At 39.4% G+C, this 17,358-nt stretch overlaps 1 protein-coding gene across 2 annotated transcripts; it reads right to left on the bottom strand.

Moving 5' to 3' along the window:
- Window positions 1-11,700: 11,700 nt before the first annotated feature.
- Window positions 11,701-14,511, bottom strand: ARF6 (ARF GTPase 6). Of its 2 annotated transcripts, none has more exons than XM_081227682.1 (2): window positions 13,868-14,511; window positions 11,701-13,196 (listed from the first exon to the last, which is right to left on the bottom strand). In XM_081227682.1, the coding sequence occupies exon 2, from the start codon at window positions 12,705-12,707 to the stop codon at window positions 12,180-12,182; it is 528 nt and encodes a 175-aa protein (XP_081083808.1). In that variant the 5' UTR covers window positions 12,708-13,196; window positions 13,868-14,511; the 3' UTR covers window positions 11,701-12,179. The 2 variants fall into 2 exon arrangements, with proteins under 2 accessions (XP_081083808.1, XP_081083807.1); XM_081227681.1 differs by lacking the exon at window positions 13,868-14,511 and adding an exon at window positions 13,297-13,847.
- Between the last annotated feature and the right edge of the window lie 2,847 nt (window positions 14,512-17,358).

Raw genomic sequence — 17,358 nt, 5'->3', positions numbered from 1 at the left:
TGAATTATCGGCTCTCCCATTTAATAGCTGTGGTATCATGGACAAATTACTTAAACTTTGTCCATTAAATTTCTTACCTGTAAAATGAGAGATAATACCACCTATTTTGCTAGTCTGTTGTGAGGGTAACATTTAAAGCCTGCAGCACACTGGCAGACACACAATAATTATTCAATAACATATGCTATTATTTAATACTATACACCATTTTGTTATCTTGTAGAATTTCCCCCTCTAACTCCTAAACCACTGTGGAAGAAATATCCTGAACTGTAGCTGACAGAAAGTATTGTGTCTGTTTGCAAATCTTAAGAGAAGTTTCATAGTATATTGGTAACTCTGGGATTAGGTTGATCATGATGCCTGAATTTTAGAAACTCTTTTAAATTTCAGTCCATGGCTATATGATTGATAAATACAAATAAATTTTGTGTCTAGTCTCAGCCATATCACTAATTGCTGTGATTTACTGGACAGGTCATAGCCACCATGGCTTACTTTCCACATTTGTGAGATAGGGGTGTCACCATCACATCTTTAATTATAGTGGGACTAGAATTACTTGGGCATGGTCACTGTAGGCATTTCCAAGAAGAGAGGTCTAACTAAGCAAAAAAAAAAAAAAAAAAAAAAAAAGTAGCTTAAAGGAATTAAGATGAACATTTTTCAAATGGATTCTTTTTTTCAATTTTCCTTTCCCTCTAGGAAATGGGTGGTAGGGAGCACATGTTCTTCATTCCCCACTCCACCCTCAATAATCAATACCTACTTATCTGAATAATGTTTTGAAAATTAAATGACCCTCTTGTATTAAAGTGTTATCATCCCTTCATCTCCAGTTTTTCGGACCACTTCTATCAACAGCTTCTCTACTACCTCCTGTCTTTCTTGTTACAAACTAGTTTCTGTCCACTTTTCTCAAACTTATCTAAGGAAGATCTCAATGACTTTCTAATGTCAGTTCCAAAGAACTTATTTTGTACTTCATCTTTCTTGATCTCCCTGGAGGATATGACATCACTGATATTCTGTTCCTTGTCTTCTCAGTCTTCTCTGTTAACACCCTCTTCTTCTACCCACCCCTTAAACATTGGTGTTCCCCAGGGAGGTGTTCCATCCTCTGCCCTTTATTCTTCTCACTCCCAGGAAATCTCACTAGCATCTATGGTTTCAAAAGCCATTTACAAGCTAACTTCTAAACCTCTACCTGTAGACTAGCTGTCCTATCTGGATATAGACTGGATATCTCCATGTAAATGTTCATGCCGTAGGTGTCTAAAACTTGCTGTCAAAACTGGGTATGTCGGGCTTCCCTGGTGGCGCAGTGGTTAAGAGTCCACCTGTGGATGCAGGGGACTCGGGTTCATACCCCGGTCTGGAAAGATCCCACATGCCGCAGAACGGCCGGGCCCGTGAGCCATGGCCGCTGAGCCTGCGCGTCCGGAGCCTGTGCCCCGCAACGGGAGAGGCCACAACAGTGAGAGGCCTGCGTACCGCAAAAAACAAACAAACAAACAAAAACTGGGTACGTCATCTCCTTCCTCCCCTTAAATTTGCTCTTTTCCCTCTATATTTCTATAATTATAACCTTCATTAGCAGTCACTCATGCAGACTTTCCCCCTTGTTCCCTCTCATTCGGTTGGACCAAACTTGTTTATTCTGTCTCTAAAATAGTGTTTTCCAAACCATAGTCCTTGGAACCCTTATTGGTTTGTTTGTTTTTGTTTAAATATTAGGGTTTGGTGATCAAATGAGTTTGGGAAATGCTGGGTTAAGGCAGGACTTCTAAGAATCTTCAATATACTGCTAAAGTGCCTTGTGAATCCCAAATGCAGATACAATATGAAGCGTTTCTCAAATAGCTTGGCAGCCTTTTTTCCAAGGATTATCTTCTGTGATCAGTGTGCCACAGAACATACTTCGCAAAATATCATTCAAGTATTTCTCAGATGTATCCTCTCCTCTCCACCACCATACCCATTGCTTCAACTAGGGAATTCTTTTTTTTTTTTTTTTTTTTTTTTTGCGGTACGTGGGCCTCTCACTGTTGTGGCCTCTCCCGTTGTGGAGCACAGGCTCTGGACGTGCAGGCTCAGCGGCCATGGCTCACAGGCCCAGCTGCTCCGCGGCATGTGGGATCTTCCTGGACTGGGGCATGAACCCGTGTCCCCTGCCTCGGCAGACAGACTCTCAACCACTGTGCCACCAGGGAAGCCCTCAACTAGGGAATTCTATCTCATCTTGTCTATACAGTAGGTTTCCTGCCTAGGATCTTTATACTCATCCTTTGCACAGTATTTGGTGAGCTCCCTAAAGTGTAAATTTCATGCAATTTCATGCTTAAAAATCCCACAAGTTTTCCTAGTACCCAAATTATAGGGTCCAAAGTCCTTAAAAAACCAAAGGCACTTCATGATCCAGCCCCTCATCATCTTTCTATCTTCATCTCACACAAGTCCACCCTAAACTCCAGGCATAATAAACTGTAAATTCCTGGTGGTGCTATGTCAACACTTTCTGGCTTTTGCACATAACTGTTCTGCCTCAAATGTCAACCACCTCTTGTTTATCTGAACAATTCCTACTCATCCTTTAAAACTGACCTCAAATGGTCCTCTTCTTCTGAAGTCTTCCATTCCCCAGTCAAAGGAAGGTGCCTCACTGGTGTGCAGTCAATGCACCGTCTATTATAGCACATCTTTGTAATTATCTGTGTACATGTCTATTTTTCAACTAGACTGACCTTCTTGAAGATTAAGGACATTTATTTATTCCTGCTATGGGGCCTAGTGCCATATCTGGAACCTAGTAGATGAATGCTTGGTGAATAAATGAATCAACATATACATTATCTTTTAACTGTTTCAATATTCTTTCTGAAAACTCATTTAAATGTATAAAGTATGGGTTTTTCTTGGAACTTTAGTATGGGACCTAGAAAGATGTTGGCAAAGTTCTGTAAAGGACCAGATAGTAAACGTTTTCGGCTTTGTGGGCCATATGGTCTCTGTCCTAACTACTCAACCCTGCTGTCACTGTGCAAAAGCAGCCATAGACTGCACACAAATAAATGACCATGATTACGTTCCAATAAAACTTCATTTACAAAAACAGGCAGTGGGCCAGATTTGGCTCACAGATCATAGTTTGCCAACCCCTGGCCTAAAAAGTTCATCGTATCTCAATGATCTTAACTGGTATCCTCTAATGCAGTTACTGAAATTGTAGGCATGGTATCAGGAAGAAATGACCATCCTCTAAAAACGAACTGTCCAATATGATAGCCACTAACCACATGAAGTTATTGAGCACTGGAATGTGCCTAGTCCTAATTGAGATGTGCTTTAGGTATATAATTTTGTATACACTTGGATTTTGAAGATTTTGTGTGAAACAAAGAATGTGAAATATCTCATTAATAATTATTTTATACCGGTGACATTGAAATAATATATTTGATACATTGGGTTAAAAAATATTATTAAAACTGATTTCACCTGTTTATTTTTACTTTTTAAAATGTGACTGTTTTAAATTACATATTAAATATTTTAAATTACATATGTGCCTTGCAATATATATATATTGGACAGCACTGCTCTAAGAGAGAATAGTTACAAAAGAGAGTATTAACAGATTCAATCTCTTTTCAAGATTGCAAATGAGATACCTTACCCAATCATCCAAGTGTTTCTATTCAAAGCTGCTATATATCCTGGTTTCTTTCTATCAGTGGTGCTACCATTATCTTTTACATAAAAATTAAGGATCACAATGTTGAATTCTTTCTCCCTCCACATTAATGTATGTCCACCACTTTTATTTTATCTCACTGTTTCTCATTTTTTTCTTTTAAAATATTTTTTTCTGGGACTTCCCTGGTGGTGCAGTGGTTAAGAATCCACCTGCCAATGCAGGGGACATGGGTTCTATTCCTGGTCCGGTAAGATCCCACATGCCATGGAGCAACTAAGCCTGTGCACCACAACTACTGAGCCTATGCTCTAGAGCCTGTGAGCCACAACTACTGAGCCCATGTGCTGGAACTACTGAGCCCATGTGCTGCAACTACAAAAGCCCCCACTCCTACAGCCCATGCTCCACAACAAGAGAAACCACCACAATGAGAAGCCCGTGCACCACAACAAAAAGTAGACCCCGCTCGCTGCAACTAGAGAAAGTGTAGCAATGAAGACCCAAAGCAGCAAAAAAAAAAAAAAAAATTTATTTTTTTGTTTCTCATTTTCTTTAATGCTATACTTGATCTTTGTTCTCTCAACTGAATTAACAGTCTCTTGAAAGGCCTTCTTTCTTCCAACCTCTATCCATGACCCTGATACATGATTCTGTACAAAGCTACTAGATTAATATTCCTAAACACTATGACTACCTCCCGCTATACAAATATTTTTAAAATTCAGTGGCTTCCATGATACAGAAAATAATATCCAAACTACTTGGTCTAGTTCTTGAGGCGTTCTAAAAATTCCATTTTTAATTTCCATTTTGAAACTTACCTCCTCTCCTACCACTCCAGTCAGACATAGGATGGCAGATAAAATATAGGTCACCCAGTTGAATTGGAATTTCAGATAAACAACAATTTTAGTCTACTGTTTGGGATATACCTGTCCTGAAAAATTAATGTTTACATGAAATTGAAATTTAACTGGGTGCTCTGTATTTTTATTTTCTAAATCTGGCAACCCTAGTCAGACAAGTCTATTCTCTATCTCCCAAATACTATACGTAGATTACTACCCTTGCTCACACATTTTAAATGAGATAATGCATGCATGCACTTAAAACAGTGCCTAGCACGCAATGAGCATGCAGTTAAGTAGTAATACTGTTATTCCTCTGACTTTGTAGGTTCATCCAATTCAATTCCCACTGGCCTTCTCCAGCCCACTCCAGTCTACAATATATCTCTATTCTAAGTCTAGTATTTGATAGACTTGATTACTTACTTTGAACATTTCATATGTATGTCTTACCTAGCCTTAAATTTCACCTCATTTGGAAATTACTGAGAAATAAAATAGGACTGTTAAATAAGGCATTTTGCATTTTACCAAAATTATCAACTTTTATCCTTAAGTCCCAGCTTAAATTACGAAATACATGATTAAAACACCCTCGCTAACCCTGGACTCTAGGCTCTTGCTGTCACTTACAAAAAAGTGAACTGTAATGAGACCTAAAAAGCAAAAAATTCACTTATTAAACAATAACTGAAATGTCTGTAGTTATGAATTTATCAGGTAGAGACAATATAAATTGTGTACTCTGAATTTTCTAAAACTTTCTTAAAAGGAGTCTATATATAACCATACAAATAATCAGCTCAGTGAAAACTTTTCCTATTTTTCATGATGATCTGTAAAATTCACAATTTATCAGGTAGTCACATGTCATTTTTTTTTTTTTTTTTTTTGCGGTATGTGGGCCTCTCACTGTTGTGGCCTCTCCCGTTGCGGAGCACAGGCTCCGGACGCACAGGCCCAGTGGCCATGGCTCACGGGCCCAGCCGCTCCGCGGCACGTGGGATCTTCCCGGACCGGGGCACGAACCCGTTTCCCCTGCATCGGCAGGCAGACTCTCAACCACTGCGCCACCAGGGAAGCCCTCACATGTCATTTTTACAGAAAAAAAAAAATTTTCTCAAGTGAAGTCTAATACAATATCATGTTCTCCACTATACAGAAAGACTCAAATTATACAGGGACTCAAAATCTGTTGATGATCGAATAAGAAAATTTGGGATATTACTCAGAGTAAGCCTTTTGTAAACAAACCACACAAAATTTTAAGTACATTATTAACCAATGGTTCACCTTGGTCACAGTCCCAGTATAGTACAGACTACCTGAGTCCAAAGTCTGGCTCTGCTACTTATTAACATACACCTCTCTAAGTCTCCGTTTTCTCGACTATAAAACGGGAGCCCTTTCTTCCAAGGTGTTGTGAGGATTAAGAAAATATGCACGAATACTTAGAACAATGCCTGGCACATGGCAAACATTCAAAAAATGCTAATTCTTATTATTCTTAGAATGTTTCCCAATTTGGTCTCTTCAGGCTCACCTAGCTCCAACCTAGGACTTGTTCACAAAACTAACTTCTAGAAATAAAAAGATATGGAGAGAAAGCACTTTGGTTTGCCGTATTAGAATAAACTTCAAAGGTCCAGATCCTTGCTTCTATAACTCCTTTAACAAATTTGGTTTTTGCCCTCTCATGCTATCATCTTCTCAGGCCAGTCTATTCAGATGTAATTGGAAACAGAATAATCAGTTTCACATAAATCTTTCTATGAACAAGAATTATTTTTATTTTTTAAAGCTCACTTGTAAATGTCCTCCATAAAACTTACTTCCATAACTCCTAATTTGTTTTAGGTTCTCTTTTAAGATAGTTATGGATTCCCAAATCCTACTCTGTAAGTAGTATAGGACAACTCTCTATGCAAGAAGTAATTCATGTGCGAAGTAAATTATTTTTCCTAGTTTATATTGGTTAGAGGAATAATACAAGAAGAAACCAAATATCACGCATCATATTAGTTTCCAATTCAATAAAACACTTCATCTTACAAAGTTTCATAATAAAAAGTACTGGATTCAGGCCTTGATTACAGTAGTACCAACTGAATAAAAGCCACAATTCAATGATGTTACCTGAAACTATTCCAAACTAATCTAGGTTCTCTGCAGGAAAGGGCACTTTGAACAGAAAAGCATGTTTTAACTTATATACAAAGACCAGTAAAAACACCATAAAAATAAAGGAAACACTTTTAATGAAATTATTCACAAAATTTTTAAGAATGTTAAAACTGATAACTGAAAAACTACTGATTTCACATATTTAAACTTATCTAGGGGAAAAAAAATCCAGGTTAGACTACTCAAATGTAAGTCTCAAAGCTCACTAACTGTTCAAACGTGGTAAGACTGTGGCAGGCATTCCCTGGAGGTCCAGTGGTTAGGCCTCCACGCTTTCACTGCCAAGGGCGTGGGTTCAATCCCTGGTTGGAGGACTAAGATCCCGCAAGCTGCCTGGTGTGGCCAAAATAAATAAATAAAAATTGGGCTTTAGATCTGGAGTCAAGAAACATTTTCAATCAACAGCCAGATAAGTAAATATTTCAGGCTTTTCAGAATACATACTGTCTCTGTCACATAATCACAGTTGTTTTTTTGAGCAGTCTTTTAAAATCCTTTAAAATGTAAAAAAACATTCTTAGCTTAGTCCCTATAAAAACAACTGTAGGGACTTCCCTGGCGGTCCAGTGATTAAGACTTCACCTTCCAATGCAGGGGGTGCAGGTTCGAGCCCTGGTTGGGGAGCTAAGATCCCACATCCCACATGCCTCAGGGCCAAAAAACTAAAACATAAAACAGAAGCAGTATCGTAACAAATTCAATAAAGACTTTTAAAAAAAAAAAGTGTAGCCAGATTTGCCCTTGGCCAGTTTCCCCACCCCAGCTTCACACTATACATATTATCTTTTTGTTACTATATCAATTCCACTGATATTAACTTTTCTTCCCTCAAACATGCTCAAATGTTACCTTCTCAATGAGGACTTCTCTGAATACATGTCTACCAGTCTCCCTATATATATAACATACTATGTAATATAGTATATCACCTAACATGTTTTTATTTCTCACTCCCACCCCCCAACAACAATATAAGTTCCATGAAGGCAGATTTTTTTTTCACTGATATATCTCCTGTCCCTAGAACAGTGCCAGGCACATCAGTAGGCTCTCAATAAATAAACCTACCCTCACACTTATGAAACAAATACCATGGAGGAAATACAGTTGATCCTTGAACAACTCGGAGGTTAGGAGTGCTGAACCTCTGCAAAATCGAAAATCCAAATCCTCACATAACTTTGTAGTTGTACAGCGTCCACTAATTCAACCAACCCCAGGCTGTGTAATACTGTAGCTATTGGAAAAAAAAAATCCATGTATAAGTGGACCCACTTATATCCACATAGTTCAAACCCATATTATTCAAGGGTCAACTGGATATCTAAATGAAGACAAGTGGAAAGGTATTCAAGAAGATTGGCAAATACTTTTTTGTTTCAAGTAGTCATAAAACATTTTAAATAAAGGGGGAAAAAGTTCAAACCTATTTTCTTACTGTCCCACAAAGTAAGTTATTTCTAGACTAATTCCCTGGAAGTTTACCATTACTTTGGCTTATTTAATAACAAATTTCAACTGTTAGTCCTAAACCCCTCTACAGACCTGTTCTGCCTCTTTGACCTCACCTGTATGTATTTATTCCCTGACCATTCAACTCACTAATCTAGTCTGGCAACTTACAAGTTTAGCAAAGCAGGGAGGGAAAAGTTACTTTGCCTCTTCTATCACTCCATCTCCCAACATTCCCGTTTTATAAATTTCGTAATATTGTAATTGCAAATCTTTCCTACTTTGTCTTTTACCATCAATATAAACAAAGCAAAAGGCTAGATTCTACTGAATATTATACTCCAAATACATTAGGCTCAGTGATTAGATAAGTTATTTTTAATTGCTATATGTGGTTTCACAATTTTTACCTATAAGGAAAGATTTGCCGTATCATAATCCATATATATATTTGGCAAGGTATAGAGGAAATAACTCTCGGAATTTAGTAAGCTCCACCACCATTCAGATTATGGCTACTATATTTCTAAATTATATTAAAACATAAAAACTCACTAAAGTGTAAAATATCTTCTACTGCTATCTCTGGTAAATTCATACTTGATAGCCACTAATAACATTAATGTGGGAGTTAAATCACACTAGAGATCACACTAAGATATTCTAAAATCAAACTACAAAAATTGCTAATACACGAAGGGAGGCCTACAAGGAAGGAAATGTGTTTAAAAACCCCTTTATCCAACAAGTTATTCTTCATCTACTATTTTATTTTCTAAATGGCTACAATTCTGCCATTCTTATCAGACAAGCAACCTTGATTTCTGAAAGACAAACTTTCTAAAATCCAAAAGTCAACTGTCAAGGGTTAAGACTACTCCGTAGGCCAATTCTTTAGAGACACAGTTCTATCCTAAAAACTCTAAGGTTGTGATTTCTGAAAAAACAGTAGCATAATAAAAACTGCTATAGAACCTTCATTTTTAAAAAATTGCCAACTGCTTTTGTGTCCTAAGTTATCATAAAATCAGATTAAATTTGGTGGAACTAAATCAGGGCAAAACCTCCTATATAGCCAGGATTATAAGAACCAAACAGATTCTCTTTTTTCATCATATAAAAGCTAGGTGACTCCCAAACTAAGTTACTTTATACCATATATCCCTGGAGAATAACATGGCCCAACACACCACACGTCCCACTTAATCTAGTTCAAACGAGTAACGTAACGTGAGAAACTGCACTGTGTAATTCCTTTATTTTCTGCATATTAGTGCTTTACCAACACTACAACCATAAAGAACACAATTCCAAGTACTGTACTTTTTAGTTTGGGGAGATCACAGTCTACAGACTCATTTACTTATATTAGACAAGATTAACCTCATTGAAAACTTACTTCAGTTTATAAATTCACATAAAATACAGAAATTGATGCAATTAAACAAAAACTTCAGGATCTTATTTCTTAACTTCTTAGATTGTAACTTTTTTTGCAGGCTATAATTACCTGCCCCATGATCATCAATGGTTATGATTCAATTTAACTACATCAATTATCAACCTTTTATATCCTTAAAGAAAATGTAAGTGAAAATTACAATTTCTTAGCAAAAGGTTTAAGGTTTTCCAAATTTCAAATATTTGCTTTCCCTCCTCCCCCCACCTTAAGACATTTCAAATAAACTAAAAATAACCACATCTCACCTGCAACATTCCATAGCAATCACTTGATGTGTAAAATTTTAACTATGCCCCCAGTTATTTTAAGACAAACAAAAAATGGCTGCCTACCAATCTGTCTGTCACAAGTTAGAAATACTACATTTAAGAATTAACATGAGGGTTTCAAGTTTCCTCCAGTTTAGGCATTTATACCTTTGTGCTTGTCACTTCAGGATGTTACTATAACATTGATATTTATATAACCCATGTTTATGTACCTTAATATGTAATCGTTTAAAACACTAGTAATTAAATTTATGATGGAGCTATGGGAATTTTAAAAGCAACTAAAATGTTCTTAGATGTGTGTCAGCTTCATTTCTAGAGATACTTCTACTAAAGTGAAACTGACAACTTTATACTTTAGTTGTGTTTGAATTCAAAAATCCCTCTGCACCATTAGGAGCCTACAACATAGCACCTCTTCTCATCTGCCTTAAGTAAAATGTTTGTCAAGAGTTTTACTTTGAAGAGTTAACTTTTTTTCGCCTTATACTTCTCATACATCTTTGGTAAAAGCTCCATTATACAATATGGCCAAAGCATGAAGGACCAATACTGTCCAATCATATACCATGATACCCCGTTCAATTTTAGTTTTCAGACACCCTCATAAACAAAATCCACTCCACCTTTTCCTGTATACTGCCTTTGCAGTCTACATTTCTGAATTCCCTAAGTTGAATTCCTTGAGGATCTCTAAAATGAATCCTTAAGGCTATATAAGAACCAGATGCTGCTACACAATTCTGTATCAAGCATTAACATTTGGTTCAAAGTATTATCATAGTGGTCTCAATAATCTAGTTACTGGTCCTAACCAGCTAAGCAAGTAATCTTGTTAGGATCTGGATATCACCAGTGAGCACACTGCTTACCCTTAAAGAAAAGTAAGTTTACATTCATTGTCATCTGTAGGTTCTTCCTCTGCATCCTACTTCCCCTTTGTCATTCCTCAAGTCTACACATCACTCATTCATCACATTTCCTTCCTCAAAGGAGATAGTGTATTATTGAACCAACAGGATATCTGACTATTAGCATGAGTTAATCAAACAGAATACCTTTTTCATAAAACATCTTTTCCAGTGTTCTAATTAATGGAGATATGGATCACTCATCTATTAAAAAAAAAATACTTGTATCTTCAGCTTAATCAATTGCTGTAATGTGAAAACACGAATTTTTTTTCCAACCAAGTAAAAGGTGCATGTAATTTGAACTGTTAAATGCTTTATTAATGAATATGTAAACATTCTAGTAATTTAAAAACTATTGGTCTTAGACATTTGAAACATGGTAAAAGTATATATTCCAGTTTTGCCCAAAAGTCACTTAAAATATCTACAAATATTTCATCTGTGTGTGGCATACACCATTATTGCTCCATTTTCTGGAAAAGTCTATTTTTAAAGTTAAAAAAGAGGGAAAACACAGCAAAGTTGCTAACTTTGCAGTGAAAAAAAAAATCTGTGTCCTTGACAGGTTACATTTTCATAGATTTATGCAGTGTAAGTTAGCTATGTAACCGGGAACTTGAGTTTTATCCTTACTCATGCATGATGTCTGTTTCAGAACTTAAGAGCTGAAATTTCAAAGAACTTCTTACATTACCTGTTTAACACAGTGATGTGCAACTGGAACATATTACAATGATATTACTCATTATTTGCCACTGTGGGCTGTTTACTATACTGGTCTTAGATATAAAAGGTCACATTTGAATTTACTAAGTTAAAGTCAGAACTCATAAGCGAGGGGAAAAAGGCCTTAAATATAAAAGACAAACGGCAGTTTGATTAAGCAATAATTTTCAGTTTACTAGATGAAACAGACTTGCAACACAGTCTGCATGAATGCAAAATAAGCCATCTACAGCAAGTGATAAGGAAACTGGGCAGAAAGGAAAAAAGCATACATTGGAAAAGAAGATTCTCTCGAAATAAAAAAATCAAACCATTATTATAAAGGAATTTACCAAGAACTGCTATTATTTCCCCCATCCCATTTGCTGGAAGTCAACAAGAGCATCTAGCACTTTGTGTTCATGTCAAAAAAGTCAGATCAGAGCATCCTAACGCAAAGCAAAGGAAAAAAAGAAAAGAAACAAAAAAGAAAACCCCTAACCCCCTCCCCCAAACCGCAGAACGGTAACTCCAGAGTTCAAATTCAAAGAAGAGAAAGTGGCAACTGAAAGAGGTGATGGTGGCGATAATCCTATGAATGGGTTTTTGATTTCTCTCCTTCCGGGGGATGGGCGGATAAGAGGCTCATTAGGATTTGTAGTTAGAGGTTAACCATGTGAGCCCCTCATAGAGTCCGTCCCCCGAGGTGGCACAGGAGGGCTGCACATACCAGTTCCTGTCCCGAATCCGGGTCAGGCCCAGTTTCTCCTGGATCTCGTGGGGTTTCATGGCATCGGGCAGGTCCTGCTTGTTGGCGAAGATGAGGATTATGGCGTCCCTCATCTCCCGGTCATTGATAATGCGGTGCAGCTCCTGGCGGGCCTCGTCGATGCGATCGCGGTCGGCGCAGTCCACTACGAAGATCAGACCCTGGGTCCCGGTGTAGTAATGCCGCCAGAGCGGCCGGATCTTGTCCTGGCCGCCCACATCCCACACGTTGAACTTGACGTTTTTGTAAGTCACGGTCTCCACGTTGAAACCCACGGTGGGGATGGTGGTCACCGACTGGCCCAGCTTCAACTTGTACAGGATGGTTGTCTTGCCGGCTGCGTCCAGGCCCAACATGAGGATCCGCATTTCCTTGTTCCCGAAGATCTTAGATAGCACCTTCCCCATCGCGTCGGAGGAGCCGGGGCCGGGGGCATTCAGGTGTCCCGGTTCCCCTCCGCCAACAACGCCGCCGCCGCCGCCGCGAAACCGAAACGAAGCCTCCCAGTCGCGAGGGCGCCCGTGCGGCCTGCGTGGGAGTCGCCTCCTCGGGGGAGAGGCCCGGACCCGTCGCTCACTCGGGCATCACCCACCGCACAACTTGATTCCTCCAGTCGCCGCGGCCGCCGGGACGCTGAGTCTGCGCCGGGAGAGCCGCCGCCCTGCTGAGGCGCGGCCCGGCCCGGAACTGCCCTTCCCCCCGCAGACGCCGCGCGAGCGCCGCCGCGGTTCCCGCTCCTCCGCCTTCTCCTCGCTCCGCCGCGGGAGACTGCGGCCCTTCGGCCCCGCTCCCGGTCCGCGAGCACCACGCTCACCACCGACCCAGGCCACCCGAGAGGCAGCGCGGCTCCGGCGCCTCGTCAGGTCATTGATCCTCGCGGGAACTCGGTGCGCTGCCTGCAGACACAGAGAGAGGGAGAACGGAGTTACTGCTAGAGCCCCAGAGGAGAGCAGAGACCGAGGGGGCCCGCCTTGCCAGCTCAGCCCAGGAGGTTACCTCCAGCCGCCGCCCCGAGCGCGGGCTCCCTCCAGCCTCCACCGCCTCCTCCCAGCTCTGCCGCCGCCGCCGCCGCCGGAAAAGGCGCCGAGGAAACCGCCTCACTTCCCCTCCCGACCACGCAGGCGCAGCAGAGGCCGCCCATTCGGACAAGAGCGACCTCTGTAAAGAGAGCAGCCCGCGCACTAAACGTCGGGGCGCCACGCGCGGAGGGGCGGGGCTACGGCGGCTCAGAGGGCTCGCAGGTGCGGCCAGCCCCCACCCCCGCGAATCCCGGACTCTCACCCGCGGCCACCTGTTGCTGCTCTAGCGTCTCGTCCACTCTCTGCATTCGTCTTCCGCACTCTCTCCTCCTCCGCCCCCATTCAAACCAGAAGAGCCGATCCACTGCGGAGCTCCACGGTGTGGGGCCCGCGGACCGCCCGCTCCCCTGACGAACGCCTCCCCTGTGCTGCTTCCAGGCCTGTTCTCGGACCCGGGTGCCCGCCAGATGCTCTGCGAGTTCCCTCCAGCCCGCCCCAGCCTTCGTGTGCCCTCAGTCTCCCAGGGAAGCCCTAGCCGCTGTTTTTACCTTTCCCCCAGCCTTCTTTGGCTTCCTTTATCCCTCGTGCTCTGTGCGTTTCCTGAAAGACACGTGGGAGGCTAGTGGTCCGCGTGGAATCTGCCAGTCAGTGCGGCGCTTTTACTGGCTTTGGGTTTGCTCTGAAGCCCGTCTTTTGGACATTGGAGCCCTATCTTACACATCTCGTCAGGACCAGTCCACGTTTCTTAAAAATTACAGTATTGTCAAAAGTTCCCGTGCCTTGCCGCTTTTTCAACTTTTTAGAAGGTGGTCATTTTTAATATTTAAATATCATCTCCTTTTAGTGTGATTAGTAGTAGCTTCTCACCCAGCCACTCATTCTTAACTTTAAGAAGCCTCGACGATATAATCTTAGCGTAGGATTTAGAATCAGAAAGACTGACTACTTCTGTCGCCTGGATTTGGACATTTAACCTTACTGAGTTACCTCCTGTGTAAACTGAGTGTAATACTGACCTTTCTGTCCTCAAACCCCATTTGAGGGTTAAATGATGTTTGTAGAAAACTTCAACCTTTTTGTATCGAATGGTTAGTGGTAAAGTTAGACTTAAAGTTCAAAAAAGGTGAAAGCTTGAAATGTAAATAAACCAAAGGGAGGAAAAACAGGAAAATAGTGTTTTTTTTAAAGAAGATGCTGTAATAACATAAGGTAACATACTTTTTATCTCACAACGTAAGAAAGTTTGATAATGGTAGATTGGTTAAATGATAACCTTACAAGCTTCAGCCTGAAGTAAATTTACTTAAGTTGTTAATATTCTGAAATGATTTAATTTACTTACCATCTGCCTTAATATGTATGCCCTGTCTTAAAACTGAAAGAAGGATTTGGAGTCAGAAGATTGGGGTTTAGAGCGTTACCCCTCCGTTTTATAGCTGTGAATCCTTTCCTTTCAGTCTTTGTAAACTTCATTTTTTTATCTTTTGAACGAGATGAAGAATATCATCTCGAATGAAAATAGTCACTATTTATTGCTTGTTATCATAAACACTACTAAATTACTTTAAATATTTTACCTTAATCTGCACAGCAACCATGTGAGGTAGCTTTGAGTGTTAGTGGAAACTGAGGGTCAAAGAGGTTGAGTAATTTTTTGAAAGTCACAGAGTTGAGATTAAATGGTGAATCTACAGCTGATCCTCTTAACCCCCAAATTATGCTCTCTCCCTGAGTACTTCACACAGTTGTTCGGAAGCTCCATTATGGTACCGTTGACTCTTGAACAACACGGGTTTGAACTGCACAGATCCACTTGTACTTGGCTTTTTATCAATAAATATGTACTATGTTATTACACAGTCCGGGTTGGTTGAATCCACGGATGTGGAACCTGGGATATGGGGGACCAACTAAGAAGTTATCCTCAGAATTTGGACTACATTGAGGTGAGCCCCCCAACTCCCCTATTGTTCAAGAGTCCACTGTATTTCTTAAAATGCTTTATAACTATAAATAAAGTGCTATAGTAATTATTATTATATTTGAGGAAGGAATTTTTTTATATGTGGCAGTGAGAACTGTATTTTGCTTCATTCCAACATAATAGTTTTCTCAGAGCAGATTCCAATTTTTCCAACTAGGTGGAAGATTGATCTGCTGGACTTGGATTTATTTTTCAGTGAAAGATGTGATATAATTAAAAATAGAAGCAACTTGAAGCACTAGCATCTACTTGGCACTGACACTGTGCTAGGGCTAAAATAGTTCATTTTTGAAAGCCAACTTCCATTTATCTTCTACCAGAATACATGGAGGCAGAGACTTTGCCTTGTCCACATAATGTCCCCAGGGACAGCATGTAGGTATCAGGAATTGTCATTATTTGAATGAATGATTACCTTTTATACCACAGATGAGACAAAAAAGGAAAGGCACATACTATTTTATCTGCAGTTTGCAGTAATAGGTTAATCAAGATTTTCATACAGTGGCATATCTTATAGTGGCTCTTCATACAATAAATTATACAATAGATTATTTTTAAGTAATGATCATAAAACAATAATGGCGAGAATATAAATACAGTGAAAATTTTAACTTTGTATATATACAAAAATTTTTAAACAGTGCATTTCAATAAAACCAAACTATCTGCAAAAAGTAACAATTTAGGGGACTACTAAATCATACCACTGATGAAATATTTTGTTTTCTTGACACTTTCTAGAAACAATTAACAATTCAAAAAGTAAATTTCAATTCTAAAAATATTACTGTCATTCAGTGAAATTTTACAAATAAACTAAAATTTACATTTATGAAACAAAGTATTAGATTTCTCAGTTTGCATTCTGTTTCACTGTTTTAAGTTATAGACACAGATAAAACTCCAAAGACTAAGTGCTGTAGAAAAATGGATCTCTGCTTTTTAACTCAAAGCCTGCAAATAAAGAGATTTCTCCAGCTTGCTTTCAAACCAGGCTTCCCTTTTAGAAAACAGCATTTCATAATTTCTAATCTGTTCAACAGCCACATATGTTTATTATAATCCTGACTAAAACACTATCTTATAAGAATAACATTTACTTTCATAAAATGACTTAGCTTTCCACTTTAAGATGAAATAAATGTCTTCCTTAACAATAGCATCCCGTGCTATTTACCCCTATTTCTGAATTCCTATAGCTTTTTAAAAATGACTCACTCTGTATGACTCTGTTATATATTTCTTTCTATCCCATGCAGGGCCAGGGAAATTCTGACCACACAGTGGGGGTGGGAACCAAAATGATAGTTCACTCCCTCTTTCTCTCCCTGTGTCAGTTGAGGAACCACTTTCTAGTTCTTCCTCTTTAACCATAAAAAAAACTGATATCCCAATCAAAACCTTGATCATTACTTTAGCTATGCCTGAGTATGAAGACTTCGTCTCATTTTCAGCAATATTAAAAGTGGAAAAGATAGAACTAAAAAGAAAAGTTTGAATTACAATTGATATTTTAGCAAATTGTTTAATAGTTATAGCTTCAGACCATAAAAATAAACACTGGGGCAACATAGTCTGGTGGCACAAGTGAATAGAAAAAGCTAAATTACATCCTTAACTTACTCCCAGTACTTCTTGACTTAGGTTTAACTTGGGTAATTTGTTCATCCTCCTTGATCATCAATTTCTCTGTTCCTACAATAGAGAAATCTCTCTTAATTGATTAGGGCAGTATATGTTATTCTCCTTTTCAGTTGAAGGAGCTGAGGCACTGAGAGGGTAAGCAACTTTCTTAAGGTCTATCAATGGTACAGAGGAGATTTGAATTAACACTTTTTTGATCCAAGTCTGGTGTTCTTTCTCTGTTGTGTGAACTCTGGAAGCTGGACTAGATCAATGGTTTTCAGCTCTGGCTGCACATTAAAATCAGCTGGGGCATTTTTAGACTGTATAAATTCTTGAGCCCACCCCAGGTTAATTAAGTCAAAATATCTGTGATAGAGGTTCTACCCCCCAGTATTTTTTTAAGGCTCCCTGAGTGATTCTAATGTA

Source organism: Mesoplodon bidens (genome assembly GCF_964165515.1).
Source record: "Mesoplodon bidens genome assembly, chromosome: 3".
Lineage (NCBI taxonomy): Eukaryota > Metazoa > Chordata > Mammalia > Artiodactyla > Ziphiidae > Mesoplodon > Mesoplodon bidens.
The sequence above is the reverse complement of the archived record's forward strand: the minus strand, read 5'-3'. Positions and strand labels throughout refer to the sequence as shown.